The sequence below is a fragment of the Taudactylus pleione genome, unplaced genomic scaffold (genome assembly GCF_031769625.1).
Source record: "Taudactylus pleione unplaced genomic scaffold, aTauple2 ptg000019l, whole genome shotgun sequence".
Lineage (NCBI taxonomy): Eukaryota > Metazoa > Chordata > Amphibia > Anura > Myobatrachidae > Taudactylus > Taudactylus pleione.
In genome coordinates this window covers 3,484,290-3,508,192 of record NW_028284421.1, presented here as the reverse complement: position 1 = coordinate 3,508,192, position 23,903 = coordinate 3,484,290, and the positions used below count along the sequence as shown (strand labels likewise).

The 23,903-nt window shown below is 41.8% G+C and overlaps 1 protein-coding gene across 5 annotated transcripts in view; it reads left to right on the top strand.

Moving 5' to 3' along the window:
- NEDD4 (NEDD4 E3 ubiquitin protein ligase) overlaps positions 1 to 23,903 on the top strand; it is a 214,661-nt gene that overhangs the window by 144,787 nt on the left and 45,971 nt on the right. For all 5 annotated transcript variants that reach the window (XM_088445051.1, XM_088445042.1, XM_088445054.1 and 2 more), the window contains 4 exons: positions 5,582 to 5,684; positions 9,763 to 9,926; positions 12,408 to 12,525; positions 16,412 to 16,558. In XM_088445051.1, coding sequence (XP_088301177.1) covers positions 5,582 to 5,684; positions 9,763 to 9,926; positions 12,408 to 12,525; positions 16,412 to 16,558 — 532 coding nt within the window. The remainder of the gene's footprint in view (positions 1 to 5,581; positions 5,685 to 9,762; positions 9,927 to 12,407; positions 12,526 to 16,411; positions 16,559 to 23,903) is intronic.

The window sequence follows — 23,903 nt, the reverse complement described above, 5'->3', positions numbered from 1 at the left end:
ATGTTGTGCCCCTTATGCTGTGCCTCCTCCCAGTGTAGAACAGGCCCCACTGCAAGACTTATCTCTCTCTTACTTAACCTCCCTTCACGCTGGCCGCTGGGCACCACTCCCACGTAGATGCTGCTGCTGACTGGATCTAACTAGATCCATCAGGCGGCTCCTCTCATCGCGGGTGTTACGAACTGCATCACTGGGAATGCTGGCCTCTGAAGCAATCAGCTCCGATCGGGCAGTATTTACTGTGTTTAAAACTGGGAATGCTGGTGTCTGAAGCTATCAGAGACTAAAGAAGCCTCTGATCACTCCAGAGGCCAGCATTCCCAGTGATGCAGTTCGCAACACCCGCGATGAGAGGAGCCGCCTGTGGAAGGGGTTTGGACCGCATGATATTTGTTTGTGGCCCACGCAGTCTGGCTGCATAAAATGTTTAGTTTGGGGCCGCATGTTTGACATGTTTGACATGCCTTGTTTAGAACATGAATGCTTGATTGACCACTTGTGGGGCTTGACATTTACTTTCGCTGACTATGGGGAAGATAGCTGTGTTGTCCGGTGGAGCATTATTGTTTCTTACTTACAGTACATCTAAACCAAAGAATAACTGCAGTATATTGTAATATAGGGTGCATTGAGCTTACATTTTGTTGTCAGGAAAGATTAGTAATTATAATGTTTGCATATATTTCTTGCAAAATTCTACATTCTTACTCATTGGCTTTTGTCTAGTAATGCAGAGCAATCATTTCTATTGTGGCATTGTCACTTTTACTTACACGGCACAGTATCAACCACTGTAAGGGAGATCAGATGGAACAGCCTGGGTGAAAATGCATAATATTAGTCATTACATGTTGACCATATATCAGTTTTCAGGACTGGACAAATCGCTTACATGGCATATCGATTTGTGTTTTCCTTATGTTGTGTTTCATTAAACAAGCTGTTCAGCATTGAATGTTGAGCGTTTACAGTATGTAATAGAACATACGTGCTCATGTGATGCTTATACTGTGCATAATTTACAGCTGGCATGTGAAAAATCGCACTAAATGCTAATGCTTCACTAAATAATTTTATAAGGATCTTTGGTAGTAGCGATTAGTATTTGTTTACGGTTTCTATACTAATTTTTATATATTAAACAGTGCTCCTTTGTTGTGAACCGTGAATTCAGTAAATATATTGATGATGATAGTAAGTTTATTATTACAGTTTATTGGTTCCAAGTTTATTGTACGGAACGATTTAGTGTAATCTCTTTAGAATTGTAGCCAATAAATGAAATGTTCAATTATTTATAGTTCCCATAGCTTCCTTCTAAACTGCAACGGAGCTATTTAATTGTTTGTGCAGTTCTCGCACCCTAATGCACAGGATTAGCCACATTAAGCAGCTTCTCCCATGCAAAGTGCCGGGCACTTTCCGCCAGCCCCAAAGCCCTATTTTACGCTGATTTTTGCTTGCTCCTCAGGAGGGTGCGAACAGCAATCTGAGATGATTGCAGCCATAACAGAATTAAATAGCTCCTGTTCACTTTAGACAAGTTACAATGCCCTGAAACAATTGGAGCGCCTGTCTTTGTTGCCAAAGTGGTAAAACTTGATGCAAAAGCCGTATATGAAACAGGGAAAGTGCTGTGTTTTCCAAATGTTTGTAGAACACTAATAGAGAGACTTTGGGACGGATGTGTTCAAGCCTTGTAACACAGCTTCTATCTATCATTTTATAAAATGCACTTGATAAATGATAGCTAGAAGCTGATTGGAAGGTTGATGAGGGCAACTTCTCCACTCTTTAGGAGGCTTGATACAACTCCCCCTATGAGAGAGAGATTCATATAAAACTCTTGGCTGGTTCCTCTCTTAAAAATCTGTGTGAATATGTTGAATTATACAGAAGGTCTGTATACATACTAAGAATGATTTAATGAAAAAGATAATTGATGCATAACTTCTGAGTGGGCATGACTTCTGGCTATGTGGTCAGGGATGTTATGTCATTATGAATAGACATTAAGCCAATGTTCATGGTACCAAGAAATTAAGTTTCTACTACCTACCAATTGTTAGTGATCATATTATAAATGTACCATATATACACGAGTATAAGCCGAGTTTTTCAGCACATTTTTTGTGCTGAAAAAGCTCCCCCTCGGCTTATACTCGAGTGATGCTCCTGGACCAGGGCCGGTTCTCCCGTTACACAGCTGAGTAGGGAGTCACATATTGGAGGGCGCCTCACTCAGCTGCATACCATGCGGGCCGCGGTGCAGACTGTGTCTCTGTGACACAGCTGCACCGGTTGTGCAGCGCTGACCGGACGGGGTTCCGAAAGCCAAACACGCAGCCGCCGGCAGCTGTGTGTTTGCTGTAATTAGCAGCCGATGAGAGTCTGTCAGACTCTCATCGGCTGCTGCTGCTCCCACTGCGGGAGCCAACTTCCAGCTCCCGCAGTGGGTAATGGGAGAGACGTCATGATGTCATGACGTCTCTCCCATAATGCAAAGCGGCCGGATGAGTTGGTAGCAGCATCGGGAGCGGGGTTTCAGGTAAGTGTTCTTTTTTTTTTATTACCGGTACGTCTTCTCTACTGGGGGGAGCTACTAATGTGGAGGTGTAAATTATGAGGGACAGGTACCGTGTTTCCCCGATAATAAGACACTGTCTTATTTTTTATTTGGGTCCAGAAAACTCCATAGGGCTTATTTTCGGGGTAGGGCTTATTTTAATTAACATTGATAGCATCATGCCCTCAAGTCCTGCTTTCATCCACATCATGCCCTCAGTCCTGCTTTCATCCCCATCATGCCCTCAGTCCTGCTTTATCCCCATCATGCCCTCAGTCCTGCTTTCATCCCCATCATGCCCTCAAGTCCTGCTTTCATCCCCATCATGCCCTCAAGTCCTGCTTTCATCCCCATCATGCCCTCAAGTCCTGCTTTTATCCCCATCATGCCCTCAAGTCCTGCTTTTATCCCCATCATGCCCTCAGTCCTGCTTTATCCCCATCATGCCCTCAGTCTTGCTTTATCCCCATCATGCCCTCAGTCCTGCTTTCATCCCCATCATGCCCTCAGTCCTGCTTTCATCCCCATCATGCCCTCATTCCTGCTTTCATCCCCATCATGCCCTCAGTCCTGCTTTATCCCCATCATGCCCTCAGTCCTGCTTTATCCCCATCATGCCCTCAGTCCTGCTTTCATCCCCATCATGCCCTCAGTCCTGCTTTCATCCCCATCATGCCCTCATTCCTGCTTTCATCCCCATCATGCCCTCAGTCCTGCTTTATCCCCATCATGCCCTCAGTCCTGCTTTATCCCCATCATGCCCTCAGTCCTGCTTTATCCCCATCATGCCCTCAGTCCTGCTTTCATCCCCATCATGCCCTCAAGTCCTGCTTTCATCCCCATCATGCCCTCAAGTCCTGCTTTCATCCCCATCATGCCCTCAAGTCCTGCTTTTATCCCCATCATGCCCTCAAGTCCTGCTTTTATCCCCATCATGCCCTCAGTCCTGCTTTATCCCCATCATGCCCTCAGTCTTGCTTTATCCCCATCATGCCCTCAGTCCTGCTTTCATCCCCATCATGCCCTCAGTCCTGCTTTCATCCCCATCATGCCCTCATTCCTGCTTTCATCCCCATCATGCCCTCAGTCCTGCTTTATCCCCATCATGCCCTCAGTCCTGCTTTATCCCCATCATACCCTCAGTCCTGCTTTTATCCCCATCATGGCCTCAGTCCTGCTTTACAATTCTTTACTTTTTTTTATTTTGTTAGGGCTTATTTTTGGGGTAGGGCTTATTTTGGACCGTTTTTCAAAAATAAGGGTAGGGCTTATTTTCGGGGTAGGTCTTATTATCGGGGAAACACGGTATGTGGATGTGTAAATGATGTGGGACAGGTATGTGGAGGTGTATATGATGTGGGACAGGTATGTGGAGGTGTAAATGATGTGGGACAGGTATGTGGAGGTGTAAATGATGTGGGACAGGTATGTGGAGGTGTAAATGATGTGGGACAGGTATGTGGAGGTGTAAATGATGTGGGACAGGTATGTGGAGGTGTAAATGATGCTGGACAGGTATGTGGAGTTGTAAATGATGTACGACTGTGCTGCATTGCTGGGAGAGGAGTTTTTGAACCTTCAGATGAGAGGTAAAGTGTTTATTATGACTTTTTGTTTCCAAAACGCTTGCTATAATTTTCATTCATTAATAAAAAGTGCAAAAATCCTCCAATTGACACCTTTAAAAACCTCCAGTACTTGCCTTATGGCCACTAACAGCCCCCTATATGGGCCTGCTATCTCAGTTGTCACTTTTTCATGCACTTCTACCAGGTCGCATTTTGTAGAAATGTCGAGCAACCTTGTTGTGACTGCCTTGAATTAGCTTTAACAATTTTGTGCCCATCGTGCAATGTGTACAGCAAACCGGACAAAATACAATATGTCGGACCAATTTGACGTCACCTTCATGCCACAGGGGTCACCTTCATTTCCAGGGGATCCTAACAACGACTGTTCCAATGTATACAGGGGCAACGATAAATCACTAGCAACCAAGCGATAAGATATATCGTTCAGTCGTTCACAAGATTGCAGTGTGTATATGCTCAATATCGTTTGCTCTAGGCTCACGTGAAATTGTCGGTAAAGTTGGAAGGATTGCTGATCGCTCCATTGTGTACCCAGCTTAAGAGTATAATGACTGTTCCAGAGGAGCCCAAAAAGTATATTTTCTATATATGTTGAAAAACTCTTTAAAAGATATGGCACTATTACAATTTTAGGTTTAACATGCCCCCTCCCCAAAATATATGTACAAACATATTTGAATGGAGTAATGCTATAAGCGGGTGCTTTTCTTAACTATGGACTTTGCACATTTTTACACAGGTCTTATTTCAGGAAAAGCTTCCAGTGTTTCATAGGACTGGTTTTAGTTGGGCACTGAGATGGAATGTCTCTGCATACTTTCTGACCACATTCTGGAGAAATTCAAAAAACATGTTTATTTAGTGCCTTGACCGTTCAATTCGTACTCCTTCATTTCAGTATTTTTATTTGGCTATTTATTTCATGTATTTGGCTGTTGAAGGTCATTTATGTTGGCGATAAATTCACATTTATAAATGCATAAAATATGAACTATAGAGTGGTTTTCCCTGATGTAACCCTCACCCTGAAACAAACAAGAACCAGTTGATAGCATTTGGGTAGAAACCTGCGCAGGAACACTTTGCTTAGCTGATTACTGCAGTCATTAAAACCAATAGCAGAAAACATCTTAAAGGGACTATGTAGAGTAAGCTGAATGGTATTGGTGATCGAGTATATATCTAAATAAAGCTACGGTCTACTGGTATGCCTTGACAAGTAGGAAGTTGTTTGAGCCATTGCAGAGTATTTCTCTTGGCCTATTGGTAACTGCTATTGAGTTTTCCCTTTACTGCCTTGTACAGAAATAAACTGCAGTGTAATGTTATGGTGCATTTTTGGTGTTTATTCTGTGCGCTACCATAATGTTTTCATGAACGAACGGTTAAGCATTTCTTACCTAGTGTGTCATTTTCCCAACAGTAACAAATCTAAAGTCAAGGGAAATCTTAGGCTAAAAATGACTTATTTACCTAAAAGCAGTGGATCAGAAGAAGAAAACACAGAGCAAGGTGAAGAAATTGAGGTTAGTTTTATTTGTTTTTATTACGGTAAAAGCCATAAAGTAATCTACTGTAATGTGGATCATAAAGATAGAAATAACAGGTCTCTTGACCTGCTGTCTGTTTATACAGTGGCTGCAAAGGCTGCTGTCTCATTTAAATTGCACAAGCAAACCAAATATTGACATTGCTCCACCCCATAAAATGGCACATTACTGCATTTTTTATTTTATTTATAGCACACCAATGTATTCAATTTCATGTTGAGTACATTGTATATTACTTAGTATTCAGAGAAGCTATAAAATCAACCAGTCAGCAAAGCTTGGAAGAAAAAATCACAACAGGTGCTTGTTCTCAGAAGAAACTTAGAGGCTAGAAGGGTGGGACACTCATTCCTGCTAGTCTTGAAGATGCCCTTTCATATTTGGCTTTGGGACAGTGGGACATTGTGGTCAATAAAACAAGTTTTTTTATGTATATTTCATAGTCCCTTACTCCAAGTTTTTAACTGGCTTTCTGTTACCTTTTACAGAATTGCCGCTATTAGATCCCCATGTTAATGGTTGTTATGTGTATCCACTGCAAAAATAAATCTATTTTAACCTCTGACATGCTTAAAGTGACTTGTCAATACAGAACAATCGAGGCAGCCATTTTGTGGACTATAATGTTGCTAATGACACTGTAGCCAGTAAATGCATTAAGAACTAGCACCTCTTGGATATAAAGCTGGGTACACATTATGTGATCCGTCTTGCCATATATCGTTCCGACGCGGATCGGAACGATGTATAGCACAGATTGCATAGTGTGTACTCCCGAACGTGCGTGCCCACGGGTTGTTCATCACATCATCCCATCTTCTGTGCTGCACAGCAGGTGAGATGAATGACTCCATGCTGCTAAATGCTGACACATCGTGCCGACCGCACCGTGCAGTGTGTACGGATGGTGCGATGTATCATTCCGTTGTTTCGGCTGGGTACACAATCACATAATATGTACCCAGCTTAAGTCAGGCAGTTCCTCAGCAAGGTTGCTAGTTTAAAGAAAATGATAGTTCTGCCCACAAAATGGATGCCTCAAATGTGTGTAGTTGACAAAGTTGCCTAAAATAAATTAACGTGTATTACAACTCATAGCTACCAGTATATGAATATTTTAACATGATACGAAAAGTACTTTTTTGTAGCACATTTCAGATTTTACTTTAGGGCATATCTTCATTGATTACACTGGGGAACAGTCAATCTGTTGTCAGGGATTTAAGATTCGATTTCGATTAATTTTGTGCTCTTGATCATGAGTATGCCATGCTTATTTTTCAATTGGCTCTAGATTTTAAGATATGCATATGTCTTTAATATTTATGAAAAATGAAATTAGACAATGTTAAAAATTGTTTTTTTTTGTAATTCTGATTAAATTTGTATACTTGTTGCGGGCAGTCCCTCTGCAGACTCCAACAGTAATCAGCCATCATGTGACGATCCCACCTTCCTTGATATCTTTCTTCCATTACCTGAATTATCCTGGTGGAACCGTTCACCCTGTTCTTCGCTTACATCTCCTAGATTGGACGGGAAATTATCTAAATGACTATACAAAAAATGTACTTTAATACTCATGTTGGCACCTACTTTCTCGAAACATTTTAGCATGTTGTGGACTCATTTATGATAGTTGTCTGCCTTGTGATTGCCTAAAAATTTTTGAATGACAGACACATAACTCAGCCATGCTTCAGATTCTGTTTCAGTCATAGATGTGGTAAAATTTGGATCCTTCACCAGTTTCCGTATCTGTGGGCCATCAAAAATTCCAATTAAGGGCTTATGAATGATGTTCGCTTCTCCTACAGTTATAACTTCTCTTGGAGGCCATACGGTTTCCTGCCAGTGCTTTTGTTTTGCACGACTATCCCATAAGCATATGTGAAAATGATACTTTGTATATCCACTTTACTGCCCAAGAAGAAAGTTTACTGTTTTTAAATCAACACGAACAGACCACCGATGCGGAGAATAAGCAATATTTTCTAAGACTAACTTGATATTTTTATGCTGTTTTTTAAGTTTTGTTGAATCGATACAAATTTATTCCCATTGTGCAGTAATACACATTTTAAGCTCCTTTTAGAACTATCCAAAAGGAGCCGCAATACTTCAAATGGAGAAAATAATTGAATTTTATAATTTTTCATTAATTTGAAAACTGGAGCCAATTAAGCTATAGCTAAGGTCTAATGTGAAAATAGGACCTGCGAGTACTCGAACTGATCTTAAATCCTTGGCAAAAAAAAAATAAAAAAATGTATCCCCCAGTGTTATATATTTGAATGTGGAGCTCTACTTTTTTGATGTTATTTATTTTGTTGTTGTCAGTGCATAGCTGTTTTTTACAGGAAATGCTTGATCACCGAAACATTTTGCTGACAGTGCACCCGGAAAGTATTCACAGCGCTTCACTTTTTCCACATTTTGTTTTGTTACAGCCTTATTCCAAAATGGAATAAATTCATTTTTGTCATAAAAATTCTACACACAATACCCCATAATGACAACGTGTAAAAAGTTTTTTTGAGATTTTTGCAAATTTAATTTAAAAAAAAAAAACCTAAGAAATCACATGTACGTAAGTATTCACAGCCTTTGCTCAATACTTTGTTGATGCACCTTTGGCAGCAATTACAGCCTCAAGTATTTTTGAATATGATGCCACAAGCTTGGCTCACCTATATTTGGCCAGTTTCGCACAATCCTCTTTGCAGCACCTCTCAAGCTCCATCAGGTTGGATGGGAAGTGTCAGTGCACAGCCATTTTCAGATCTCTCCAGAGATGTTCAATCGGATTCTAGTCTGGGCTCTGGCTGGGCCACTCAAGGACATTCACAGAGTTGTCCTGAAGCCACTCCTTTGATATCTTGGCTGTGTGATTAGGGTTGTTGTCCTGCTGAAAGATGAACCGTCGCCCCAGTCTGAGGTCGAGAGCTCTGGAGCAGGTTTTCATCCAGGCTGTCTCTGTACATTGCTGCATTCATCTTTCCCTCTATCCTGACTAGCCTCCCAGTTCCTGCCGCTGAAAAACATCCCCATAGCATGATGCTGCCACCACCATGCTTCACTGTAGGGATGGTATTGGCCTGTTGATGAGTGGTGCCTGGTTTCCTCCAAACATAACGCCTGGCATTCACGCCAAAGAGTTCAATCATTGTCTCATCACACCAGAGAATTTTGTTTCTCATGGTCTGAAAGTCCTTTTAGGTGCATTTTGGCAAACTTCAGGCTGGCTGCCATGTGCTTTTTACTAAGGAGTGGCTTCCGTCTGGCCACTCTACCATACAGGCCTGATTGGTGGATTGCTGCAGAGACGGTTGTCCTTCTGGAAGGTTCTCTCTCCACAGAGGAATGCTGTAGCTCTGCCAGAGTGACCATCGGGTTCTTGGTCACCTCCCTGACTAGGGCCCTTCTCCCCCGATCGATCAGTTTAGAAGGCCGGACAACTCTAGGAAGAGTCCTGGTGGTTCCGAACTTCTTCTATTTACGGATGATGGAGGCCACTGTGCTCATTGGGACCTTCAAAGCAGCAGGTATTTTTCTGTACCCTTCCCCAGATTTGTGCCTCGGGACAATCCTGTCTCGGAGGTCTACAGACAATTCCTTGGACTTCATGCTTGGTTTGTGCTCTGACATGCACTGTCAAGTGTGGAACCTTATATAGACAGGTGTATGCCTTTCAAAATCATGTCCAATCAACTGATTTTACCACAGGTGGACTCCAATTTAGCTGTAGGAACATCTCAAGGATGGTCAGTGGAAACAGGATGCACCTGATCTCAATTTTGAGCTTCATGGCAAAGACTGTGAATACTTATGTAAATGTGATTTCTTAGTTTTGTTTTTTAATTAAATTTGCAAAAATCTCAAAAAAACTTTACACGTTGTCATTATGGGGTATTGTGTGTCGAATTTTGAGGACAAAAATTAATGTATTCCATTTTGGAATAAGGCTGTAACATAAAATGTGGAAAAAAGTGAAGCGTTGTGAATACTTTCCGTATGCACTATAGGTAACAAATATGTATATTTTGTTTTCTAGCCTGGCTGGATTATATTGGACCAACCAGATGCTTCTTGCCAACCACAACAGCAAGAATGTTCTCCGCTACCTCCAGGCTGGGAAGAGAGACAAGATATTCTTGGCAGAACTTACTATGTCAGCCATCAATTTAAAAGAACACAGTGGCAGAGGCCTACCATTCAGTAAGTGAATTCAAATCGTTTTAATTTTGTTTTCATAGTGTTTTTATATTAAGCATATGCTTACTAAATCCGTTTACTAGCATGTGCAGTTAGCCACCGGTCACTGTGCTCCAGATGTCCTATTACTAAACACATATTTTTAAATGTGGTATTTATTAAATAGTTGAGCTTGCAGTATATTTAATTCAAAAACCATACATAGTTTGATTTTTATTTGATATTTTGTCCTCCTTTTAGTATGAATCAATTGTGGTCTGAAACTTACTTCAACATTAAGTGTGACAGCTGCAAGCTATAAATTAATAAAAAAAGAATTAAACATTTGTGATAACCTTAGAATAATGTATCAAACAGAAGTGGCAGTGTTCTTGTTGTAATAAATATGTAAGTGTATATAAGTGTAAGCGCTGTAGCCCTATTAACCCTAGATATGACTGGCATAACTTAGGGAATAAACAGTGATAGTGTGCCAGTTAACTCTGTGATGTATTAATGATTATAAAACAATGTTATTCATATGGAAGACAACAAGCACTCTGTAGCCTGTCTGTGGTCGCAATGCAAATACAACAAAGAGTTTCAGCATTGAAACTACTGTTGCTGTACAGATCCTGAGCTCTCTAACTTGACTTTTAATCTGCACAGCAATCCCGAGTTTCAGTTTCAACACTGGAAGTACAATTGCGGCTTTTTTGAGAATGTTACCAAATTTCATTGAGAGACCAGCTTTTCCTGCAGTTGCTGGTTTCATTGTCTGACTGCATCTCTGTTCAATATTATGGAAGCGCCAGTATTATATAGTTAAAAGAAATGATAATTTCATTAGTACTCCAAACTAGATGTAGCAGTCAAGAGAATTCAAAGCTCAAATTGAGTGGTTGACCCAATCGTTGTTGACTCACTGACCACAATGGCAAGGCAGAAACACAAATATACAACTACAATACAAAACGGGAGGAAGAAACCAGTTAAAAAGGAGAAAACAAAACAAACATTTCATGGAGAGAACCAGATGACCACAAGTTGTACACTCAGGAGAACCTGGTTCAGGGGTGTGCACACAGACATGGAAACCAGGCACAAAAGGTCACAAAGCAAAAAGAGGTCAATACATACAAGGTAATGGTGGGGATATACAAATGATGGGGGGCATCATAAAATAGAATGATTGAAACCTTTTAAAAATGGCAATGCCATAATATGAAGACAACCAAATTAATGTCAACACATGAGTACTAAATGTGTTGCATAAACTATACTTGTATCAGTACTCTTGTTTTTTGATATGAATGCAATATACAGTTCTGTGTCTTCTGTGTAAATGGGCAACTACACATTACCGTTTAAATAATAATGTATTCTGGGTGCTCATATCTTGTATTTATGGGTGTATTATTTTATTTTCCTTAGTTTGGTAAATTAAATTCTCAATTTTTAAAGAGGGTAATATTTATTAAAATACATTTGTCTGTATGTGATAGATGAGCTCTATGGGGGAAATTCAGTTGTTAGTGCCAGTGGCTGTCAGTGCCGGACGCCCAACAGAGCAGTTCTCTTGTTACGCGGTTCGGGCATGATAGCCGTGGACTGCAGCATTTCTGCTCGCTCCCTTATGAGGAGGCACACAGAAATGTGCCGTAAGTCCTGGTTTTGGGTGCCCAACTGCTGTTTTGGTGTCAAAACCTGGACTTTAGATGGGTTTAGCCATTTTACGCAGCTAGTCCTGGCCTAATTAGGCGCGACAAGCGCGAAAATTAATGGCCACCCAAAAACAATTGCATTGCAACATTTGGCTTCCATTAATTACAGCACCTTATAAAACCGGTGAATCACTCCCCAAATGTGTGTGTAATATGTACTTTGAATGTTTGTATGTTAAAGTAGAATTGTATTATAAGTATTAATCATCCATTTTACATCTGTATTGAGGGGTTTATACTATGAATGTGAACATGGGTCTGAAAAACTATGGCCCTCCATTACAAATAAGTTAACACTGGTTTAAATGATGGCGACTTTATATCTGTTATATAGATTTGTAATGGGTCTTTACTGAAAGTCGGTGCTGTTCATTGCGGCTTTAGAAGTAGGTGAATTTGTATCGCATTGAGACATAACTGTATTGCATTGCTGGACAGCTGGCTATTAATTTGTACCTTTTTGCGCTTGAGTAAGAAAACAAGTTATCAGGTAGTGTAATAACCTAGTTTTTTTTTTTGGTGTGTTTTTTTTTTAAATCCCATTTTTCATTCCTAGGGTTTCCATACCCATTGGCATATTACATCAGTTGCAGTAACTGTTTTATGAATTTTACTGCTGTGCACCTCCAAATATCACTGCACTAGAGCGCTTACAGTAGTAAAATGTGAATTAACATAGTTTTAAAAAACTGATACAGCGAGCAATAAAAAGTCATGTCATACATTAAGGTGGTGTTGTTGCATTGAGGAATCAAAACCTGGTAAATGATCTTTTCCGCAGAGATGGCACTGCTGGCCCAGAGTGTGGCAGGATTCAGTTACAGGCACAGCATGCATTCACTACTCGAAGGCAAATCTCTGAGGAAACAGAAGGTCTGGAACTCAAAGATTCTCCTGAGGTAAAACGACAATGAAACATTTGTGAGAATTTCTGTAACCTCATTGTAGTTTGTAATTTGGTAACACTTATTTGTGTAGCTCCTTTTTTTAATTGTAATGCTGGAAATGCTTCTATCTCCTTACAAAATGTACTAGGAAAAATCTATTGAAAAATAAATCTATTTTATTGATGTATAATATTGAAAGCATACTGCTGTGCTTTCAGGAGGAAAATTCAATTTCACTGCATCATTTTAATTACTGACTGACGGTCTGTGTTGTAAATGACATTTTTAAGTATGTGTTCTGTGTGATGATGTAGCTTTAGGTACCAAAGTAATAAAATAGACCAAAATGATGTGTGATTAATTCCTACCTTGTTTTAGAAACCCACCTTAAGGCAGTAAAACTTTAATTAGCATTCTATTCCTTGTTTGTCATTGATTCAGTCATTATCCTCGCATCAACTTTTTCATTGTTACTGTTCTGTAGAAAACCCTTGTGTCTGGCTAGTGCCTAAACAATCCTGGCAAAATTTAAGCATATACATTGTTACTTAATTTTAGAATGCCTAAGGGGGGAATTCAATAAGTCGCGACAAGCCGCTTTTTAATGGAAAACGGCTTATCGTACGAATTTATACTTATTGCACAATCTTATTAGCCGCGGTTTTCGTGGGTACGAATGTTGACATGCAGTTTTCGCAAATTATATTTCACCACCTCCTGAGCAGGTGCAAAGTTGTGGAAAATCCATATTTCTCTTGCAGCAAGGCTGGGGAACACTGAACCAAGGGGATTGTAGTTGGGGCTGGAGCTGGCACTTAATGACATGTAGCTTTAAATCCTAAGCTCCTCCCCCCTATAATCCCACAATTCCTGTACCTCTTTAAAAGAGTCCTGAGAGGAGTAGCAGGAACCCCGTGAAACTGTTAGAATAACCAAACAAACCAGTAGGGAAAATACCGGTGAAGAACCAAACACCTCGCACGACTGAGCGTGAGGGAGGGCTCGCAGTGTTCCCCAGCCTGCTTAAGAGAAAATGATTCAACGGTAATCAACCATTGACCAACAATCCTATTTTCTCTTACAGCAGTTCATGGGACGTACCAAAGCCGCCTCCAGGGGAGGGAACGCCCTTTTAGAGGGTGCTGGTGCGGTCCCGAATGATGACCGCCATTTTGCCGGGTTTTGTTTGGCAGTGGCTCCCCTCACGCAGATGCTGGTGCAGCTGCCAATTTTGTCTCGTGACGTTACAGGTTTTGGTCCTGTCATTTTCTTTCCAGCTGCGTTTGACTCTTCTTCCAAGGGTCCAGACCGTTTTTGCATGGTGTGCTGCGTATTTGACACTGTTTCATCCGCAGGTAGAGCTATGGATTCTTAATCTAGTCTCCTGGGCTCTCACAGGCTCCATTGGAGTTGTTGTGTTCAATGGGTCTTCAGTCAGTTGCTTGGAAGCTGTTCTTCCTTATGGTTATTGCCTTCCATTGGCATAGTTCCATATTTGCTAGTCTTTCATGTAGGTTGAGTGGTTCTCCGTAAAAGTCTTACGACTCCAACCGACATTGGTTTCGGATGTTGTCCTTCCAGTTCTTCCTCCTTTGGCGAATTCCTGGGATTGGCATGATCTGGCTCTGCTAGTTGGGCTGAGCTCCTTAGATTTCTTTGGACGCATCTTCTTTGGTACGCCGCACGGTTCTCTGCGCGTTCTTTATGACGAGCTTTATGAAGCATTGGAAAATGGTTGGCTGGCTACTCAGCAGACCCTTGCACGTTGGTTCACCTTGGTAATTACTCAAGCCTATTCTGGTGCGGGTTGACTGCCACCAAACCGGGTGTAATCACCTTCCGCTAGGGCGGCAGCGGCGACATTTTGGGCAGCGAGACGCAGGACTTTAGAAGCACAGGTCTACTGTGCTGCAATCTGGCCCCCTGTCCGCACGGTAGCTCTTATTTACGTTTCAGTTTTTTTTTGCCTCCAGCGGCACCCACTTTGGGCGTATAGTTCTCCGGTCAGGCAGCTTGAGCGTTCCCTCCCCTGGGGGCGGCTTTGGTACTTCCCATGGTCCCCGTGTTCCCCAGCTTTGCTGCAAGAGAAAATAGGATTTTTGGTCAACTTACCGTTGTATCCTTTTCTCTTAAGCAGGCTGGGGAACACTGCGAGCCCTCGCTCATGCTCAGTCGTGCGAGGTGTTTGGTTCTTGACCGGTCTTTTCCCTACTGGTTTGTTTGGTTGTTCTAACACTTTCACAGGGTTCCTGCTACTACTCTCCAGCTTCTTTTTAAAGAAGTACTGGGATTGCATTGGGGAGGATCTTAGGATTTAAAACTACATTTCATTAAGTGCCAGCTCCAGCCCCAACCTACAATCCCCATGGTCCAGTGTTCCCCAGCCTGCTTAAGAGAAAAGGATTCAACGGTAAGTTGACCAAAAATCCTATTTTCAAGGTTACATTTTCGGGACTTGGTTCAGAACTACAGGGACACCCTCCTTAATGACTAGGCAAAAATAATGTTTTAATTAGCTTAATTTGGCCAATAATGACATGTCAGTTTGGGGTGAGAAAGTGCAAAGTGGAGGAAAATGGGTCAATTGATGTGGGACAGGTAGAAGGTGGTATGAATGGGACAGATGTTTTTAAGTTTGCGGGTGGGTGTTTGAAGATTTTTAAGTGGCTTAAAATAATACAAGTATATACTTATAGACATTTTTACACCCCCCCAATTTAGGTAGAACATTTATTTTGCAGAAAAACGCTTTATATCATTATTTCACTATTTCAGAAATATGGATAAAACAGCTATTAGACAATTTATAGAACCCAAATATTTTCTATCGTTACCCTTTATTACTTACATATTTGGGGGATACAGGCAGATTTCCCAATTTTCACCTATACTTATTGTGGGTAAAACCAGGAAGATTTTTTGCGCAAATGCTGCATCGTGACTTTTGGAATAGTATTGCGCACAAACTGGGAACAAGCGACTTTCACAAGCGTGCGTATTTGAAAACTTAGTGCACAAAAATTTATTGCATTATTGTGGCTAATTGGATTCCCCCCTAACTGTATAATGCATTCTTATTATTTTGCTTAAAATCAGTGTTTCCAACAGACATTCAATACAAAAGCTAAATAAGTAAAACACATTTTTATGTAGTAGATTGTGCCACACAGCGGAATTCACTCTGGAAAGTCTGATACCTTTGTTATGGAGTTTGACTTTATTCCCTTCAGCATCAATTATAGAAAATAACTCACTTACAAATGTATATCGCTAGTACATTTGTACTATCCAAACTGTAGTATCCAAACTGTTATGCTCTTGGTTTTGCTGTATTATTCAAAACTAAATAGTGTGCACAGTACATCAAACACTTTTAAATTAGCATAGGAACAGTAGGTTATGCTGGGTGTGTAGAGCCCATTATAACATGCCTCATGACCATTATAATACCACCAGTGGTAGTGCAACATCCCTTACTCATGATTGCCAATCCCATGCCCATGTACAGCCTCATGATCTCATATATTTACATCTGTCCTGAATCAACTGTGTCTGTAGTTCATAAGACATGCAATGAACTTCTTAAATTCTCAGTAAGAAGATACTTGATGCAAATTGTGTAACCTAATTCATAAACGGTTTGTTTTAACTGGAATATCCGGCAACAATGTGTTACCGGAGGAATATCTTAACACTTGTTTTGTAGCAGTAGGTAAAGATGAATATTTAATGGAACATGTTTACTTGGTTCACCAATCGGCTATCAGCTTCATCTGCAACTACGGTACTTGGAGGACTAGAACTGTAATAGCTCAGAAAACTGTATGCGTGTGTGTATGTATAGATGGATAAATACTTAGATAGATATATAAAATTATTTTATCTTTTTTTTTTCCAGAGCTGGGAAATTATTACAGAGGATGATGCTACTATGTCCAGCATTCAGCCGGCATCTAGCAATGATCTCCCAGAACAAGTCACTGAGTTCAGTGCAAGACTTCACATATCTGACAATGTAGCTAGTGCAAGCGAGGGTTCAAGCATTGTAAGTTATTTGACTGCCGTTTTTTGTATTATTAATTATTTATAAAATAACACCAAAAATAAAACATTAACTAAATTATACCCCTTTCAGACATAGCGAGATTCCCTGGTTTTAGCTGGGGCTACTCCCAAACTACCCGGGTGTCACTTATGTCTGAAAGGCAGCAACCTGGGTACCTTCTTTTGACCAGGGTTTTTCCCGGGACGTGAGTCCCAGGTGGTGAACCCGGGTTATGTATGGTGCGACCCGGGATTTTACTCCTGGCTCGCCCATATAAGCTTCTGATAGGCTGGTCAGCGCTGCCTGACACATGCTGATGACATCAGCGGCAGCCAGAGAGCGCGCAAGGCCACAGTGGTATGTATGTATGTGTGTGTGTGTGTGTGTGTAATATATATATATATATATATATATATATATATATGCTCTTAACATGAGCTAGTCAATCTCTTTTCATATGGAACAAATATGGAAGTTGGCCCTTAACACATGTCTTTGAACTTTGAAAAGTCATTTTTAACAAAATAAAAATTGTTGTGGAGCAACAAAAATCTTGCCTCTTAATAGCATAACCTCATTAATGCAGACCAGCTAAGTGAAAAAGCTGTGAAAAACTCTGCTTATGTCTCCAAGACCTGGGAGTTTCCTGGGTCTCAGGTGTAGTGTGTAGGCAAAAAACCCGGGTCTGAGCAGGGAAATTCTAAGTGGTGTTAATCAGGGTAGCGTTCATGACCGATTTCAAGTTAACTTAAAACTGCTCTACCACCTAAATATTACTAATACCCCTTTCAGTCTTAAGATCCGGGAAATTACCAGGACTATCATCCAGGCAAATTCCTGGGTCTCAGCCTGACCCTGATAAAGAGCAGGTCCCGGGTTGTTTCTCTTCACACATACCAATATCCCGTGTTTATGCGCGTTCACTTGCAAAAACCCAGATTTTGATGTATGTATGAAAGGGGTATGATTGGCTTCCACTAGCCAGTGCTTTATCAGAAATTGACACTTGAATCGAAGACAGTAACTTTACCCTGTTTACCAACGAGTGTTGAAGTATTATTTATTAAATAATATTCTTTTTTTTTTTTTTCTTTTTTTTTTTACTGACAAGCTCCTGTTAGCTTTGTTTATATGTAACGACACCTGTATTTGTTTAATGCTTTTTTACTATAGCACTCCTGAATTTTCATATCGATTTAGACTGTTTTCCATTCACATATAATGCAATATCCGTGTTCTCCCCTGGCTGTTTTTTCAGGCCTTCCGCCCGGCACTACCCCCGTCCCAATGCGCTGCATCCCCATCCAACTTACTGCCCATTACCCCCACACCCTACACCAATTCGCCCTGTCCCCTGTCACCCTCGACGTGTCCTTGCCAACGTCACATGTTCTTCCCATCGGAGGCTCCCAGTCCGTCTGGCATCTGTGTCCGCTGGCAATAAGGACACTTTAATGAGAGTTCTGGGCGACGGGATGCGGCGCATTGGGGCGGAGGAGAGTGCCGGCTGGTGCAGCTTGGGCCTGTCACAGTGCAGGGCGATGTGAGGCTGGAGGGAAGTGATTCCTCCCCCTGTTTAAAAGCAAGGACGTGCTGTTCGGGTGGGAAGTCATCTGAACACATTAGAGTCCTGTGTCCACTATCTGTCTGTGTAGGAGCTGAAAAAATAATCTGTGGGGACAGTATCTGTGGAGCCTGCAAGTGGGGACAGTATCTGGGAGCTGTAAAAAAAATATATTCTGTGGTGCCAGCAAGTGGGGATAGTATCTGTGGAGCCTGCAAGTGGGTTAGGATAGATGTTTTCATGCTACAAGGAAGTTAACATCTCTGTACCCATTTTCACCTGGTGAATGTGCTAAGTGGGAAGTCCCTCCGACAGTAGATGCTCATGTAACACGGTTGATCAAGAGCTCTACATTACCTATTCCATCCGCATCCTCACTGAAGGATGTTACAGATTAGAAAACTTGAAACATGTTTGAAATCAGTTTTCTCATTATCTGGAGCTATTACTCGGCCGACTGTGGCTGTAGCCTGGGTAGCCAAGGCTATGGAAGAATGGACGAAAGCACTGGAAGACAGTATGCCACAGGCTACTAAAGAACAACTGTCCTATCTCCAAAATGCAGGAAGCAGCTGCTTATGTGGGAGAAGCGGTTATTGACGCAGGACTTCTGGCTTCTAGAGTATCAGCAACTTCGGTTGTTGCTCGCAGAACACTTTGGTTAAGGTCCTGGAAGGCAGACGTGGGATCCAAGAAAGCTCTTGAATCCTTGCCTTTTGCTGGAAAAATACTGTTTGGACCAGAATTGGATAGCATAGTGGCTACTTTGGCAGCATCAAATTCTGCCGGATTACTTCTAAATATTTTGCCTGCAGGGAAGTGCAAAGGGACAGTCTTTTTCCAGACAAGATAATTCCTGCAGGAAGGCCAAACCACAAACCAAGAAGTCATGATCTGCCTGATGGGACGGGCCTCCCCCTGGGCGCTCTCAGGGTGGGAGGCCGACTTCTCCAGTTTTCTTAGACCTGGCATCAAACAACATTGGATGCTTGGGTTCGAGAAGTGGTTCCTCAAAGATATGCTCTCACGTTTCCGAGAGGTGTAGTAGGTATTACGGCCAGCCGCAAATACCAACAGCGGCAGCCTGGCAAGGGTGAAAATCCCGATCGTCAAAAGGTAAGTATCGCTAACCTAATTCTACCCCCTAAACCTCCCTTAGGGGTGCCTAACCCTAGCCTCCCCCCCAAGTGCCTAACTCTAACCCCCCCCCCCCCTATGTGCCTCAACCTAACTCCCCCTTCCCCGCAGCCTAAACCTAAGTCTCCCGGGGGGTTGCTTAACCTCCCCCCGGGGGTGCCTAACTCTAACACTCCTCCTTTTTTGTACAGCTCCTCCATCAGACCCGGTCAAAGCCCTGGCCCTCCAAGAGTCTATTCGTGCCCTATTGAGTTCAAGGGTAATAATCCCCGTTCCTTTGGCCCAACAAGGAAGGGGTTATTCAGATTTATTCTTGATTCAGAAGCCAAATGGGTTTCATAGTCCTATTCTGAATCTGAAATCTCTCAACAGGTTTATCCATGTGCCCAAGTTCCGTATGGAAACTCTACGGTCATTTTATGCTAGCAATTGAGCCTGGGGATTTTATGGTTTCCCTGGACATCTCATCAAAGGTTTCTGAGGCTTGCTATTCATCAGCAACATTACCAGTTTCAGGATCTGCCCTTTGGTCTGTCCACAGCCCCTTGGGTGTTTACCAAGATAATGGCAGTCATGACTGCTCATCTCAGATGACGAGGAGTCAGGATACTGCCATACTTGGACGACCTCCTGATATTGGTGCAGTCTCTGGAGAACGTCATCTGGAATAAGTCTTCTCTTTCTCCAACAAAACAGATGGTACATCTGGGGGTGCTACTGGATTCTGTGACACAAATGACCTTTCTACCTCGGACTAGATTTCTGCTCTACAATTGCAGATGCGATCCACAATCGAAGAGTATCAGTTCACTCAGCAATGCAGGTCCATGGTTTCCACCTTTGACATGGTGGCATATGCCCAGTACCATTCCAGGCCACTGCAGCAATGCATTCTGTCTCAGTGGGACGGTCAGTATCATCTGACAAGGACTCAAACGATCCTCATCTCACCAGTGGTTCGGCTTTCCCTCTCATGGTGGCTGCAGACAGCTCATCTGAACAAGGGTCGCCCATTATGGATTCCAAATTGGGTTCTCCTCACCAAAGACGCAAGGTGGGACACGGTGACAGATCACACCTTTAAGGGAAGATGGACAGCTCAGGAAAGTCACCTGCCAATAAACATGTTGGAGCTTTGTGCAGTGCACAGGACCTCTTTCAGGACAGTCCTGTCCAGATTCAGTTCGACAACGCGTCCACAGTGGCCTACATCAACCATCAGGGAGGCACACGATGTCCAGCAGCCATGAGGGAAGAGGCAAACATTCTTGTTTGGTCAGAACGCCATCTTTCAGCAATCTCGGCAATATTCATTCCAGGAGTCCTCAACTGGGAAACGGACTTCCCAAATCATCAGGACATACACGCCGGAGAATGGGCTCTCCAGCCGGATGTCTTTCAGCTCCTGGTGGACAAGTGGGGATTACTGGACGTAGACCTCATGGCATCACATCACAACCACAAGGTCCCCAGGTACAGGTCCAGGACAAGAGACCCCTCAGCCACCTTCATGGATGCTAGGTGAAGCTTCCGTGGATGTGGTTTGAGACCTTCGTATCTACGTGGATAATAGCAACTACATCAGGAGGACATTTGAGGACTGTTCTTATTACTATTCTAATTGGTCCTTTACAAACTGGGGCACACATATTTTTCAGCACCACTATCTTTTGTGTTCTTATGAAGCCTTGACAAAGGTTCCGGAGTGGAACAGAAACGTTGGCAACTATGGATTATGTGCATGCTAATGAAGCTTTAAGTATGTTTTTAACTTCAAGAGTCTGGCGAGTGCCTTTATCTCTAAGCATAGTAAATGTGATATTCTTTAACTTTGGATTACCCAAAGTCCAGTGGAAACTCTATTGAAGTACCCCAGCAAGTTACAAGCAAGATATAAGGTGTGAGTGATGGACCACAGATACCTTATGCGTGTGTGTGTGTGTGTGTGTATGTATGTATGTGTATATATATATATATATATATATATATATAGCGATAGATATAGAGATAGAATGTCCACAGGGGTGGCACTCCCAATAAAAAAACAGCGTGCAGGTGCCCTCCAAGGTAAGTCAGCAAGCGCTGACCACAATAGTACATGGCATATAGGCGGCACTCTTGTTTCCAAAGAAAGCTAACACAGGTAGTAGTGAATAGATCACCGACGTTTCGGAGCGTTTAATGTAGCTCCTTCATCAAGGTACAAACAAATAACATATAAACAACACCAACATTTATACTCCCATATCTCCACGTGCAATCCGGACTGTGCGCCATTCAGGGTCAGGTCTCCCGCTGATGACGTCATCAACACTCGCACCACACCAGCTCTAGCAACGCGCCGGTCATGTGACTGTGGAGACGCCCACCACACAGGTCTCCGTTGCCCTGGTAACACAGTGTGACGGAAATGCAAGAATGTTATGGAGTGCAGAAAAATTACAGGGAAATAGATAAAACAGCAACATCACTGCTTTATAAACATATCTAATATAGAATAATAGATTACATCATAATAAAGACATAACTACATTGCTATAAATAAAGAGAGGAGCATAAAGCCAATACATACATGTAAACACAGGACGTGCAGTAAAAATATATTGCCCTTATGTAATGATCATAATAGTCCCATCAACCTGGAACATGTACAAGTTAAGCATAAATGTTCCAGGGATTAACAGATACCACATAATACCATATATTATCTTTGTTGTTAACCTAAAGCAATCAACAAGTAGTCAGGAAAATAGATTCATGTGGTCAATACTCAAAGAATAATCCAGGAACATAAAGACTCCACACCCATAAAAATAAATGGTATCATAAAACAGGCAATAAGATACACCCACTAGATAATGAAATACAATATTTTAAAGAAAACAGTGTAGACCCAAATTTTCATTAAGGCCTCGTGGGGCTAATGCATCTAATTTGAAGATCCAGCGTGACTCACACTGTAATAGTTTGCGGGATCTATCACCGCCTCTCATTTAGGTAAATGATCATGTACCGCAATGAGGTCACATTGTGACCATGCTGGGCAAAGTGTCGAGCCACCGGCTGATCACTACCACCCATATTGATGGCCGCCCGGATGGCCGACCGGTGTAGAGCCATACGTTCTCTGCATGTCCTATCTTGCCGACGTAGATCAAGCCACAGGGGCATGTCATCACATATACAACAAACTTAGTTGTACATGTTAAACGATGATAAATCTTAAACCTATAGCCGCTATAGGGATGGCAAAAACTATTGCCCACCTTCAAAGAACGACAAGTCAGGCAATCAAGGCATCTAAAACATCCCAATTTAGGATGTAAAAACTCACGAGAACAATCAGTCTTCATCCTGCTAATGTCAGTTTTAACTACCCAGTTGCATAAATGACGCCCCCTGGTGTAACAGGGCATTATCCTAGTATTATGTAGATTAAGATCAGGGTCCGTACCAACAATCGTCCAAAATCTCTTAGACGAATTACTAATAATGTTACTCTGGGTATGGAAATGATTAACCCATGGTATCCTCAACTCATCTTTATCTTTAATCCTACCAGACCTAAGCAGGTCAGACCTGGATATCGATAAAGCTCTAGTCTTGGCTTGTTCTAAAGTACTGGCAGGATAACCCCTCACCAGAAATTTGGTACTCATAAGGTCTATTTCTTTTAGAGCCGAATTCTCATCACTGCATATTCTGCGGGCACTTAAAAATTGTGAAAAAGGCAAACCATATTTTAATGATCTAGGGTGGCTACTATTAAAATGCAAAAATGTGTTCCTATCCATAGGTTTACTAAACAATTCTGTAGTCAATATGTCACCATCCAGCCTCAATTGAACATCCAAATAATTCACACTGATCTTATCGATGTTAAATGTGAATTTAATCGGACTAGCCGATTTGTTATGATTCTCAACGAATTCAATAAATTGTGGCTCTGTGCCTGTCCAGATTAAGAAAATGTCGTCTATGTATCTGGTACAAAAGAAAATATTACCAGATAAATAGACGTCTTGAAAAAAAATCTCCTGTTCAGCCAAAAACATAAACGCATTGGCGTAGGATGGGGCCACATTCGACCCCATCGCTACGCCAATCAATTGCAAAAATATTTTTTCATTATACATAAAAAAAAATTTACTCAAAATCATGTCTAACAGATCAATAACTAAGTTGACATCTGGACCACAATAAACAGAACTAGCATTAATAAGTTTCCTCACAGCTGCTAGACCAGCATCATTGGGAATTACAGTGTACAACCTCGTAATGTCGATACTACAAAGATAGCTACCCACAGGTATTTTGGGTAACTCATGTATCTTTCTCAAAAAGGTGGTAGTATCCAAAAGGAACCTCGGGTGGTTCTTAATACATGGCTGTAATAAACCATCCAAGTATACAGAAAGCGCCTGAAACAATGAACCCTGGCCGATATAATGGGTCGACCAGGGGGGTTCTCAAGGCGCTTATGTATCTTGGGTATGGTATATAACAAAGCCACAATGGGAAATTTTGGAATCAAAGACTCAGCTAGACTATCAGAGATCATCCCTTCAGAAACTGCCAACTCCAATCGTTCACGAAGTTGTTTGCTAAATATATCTGTGGGGTCCCTATGAAGTCGTCTGTAAA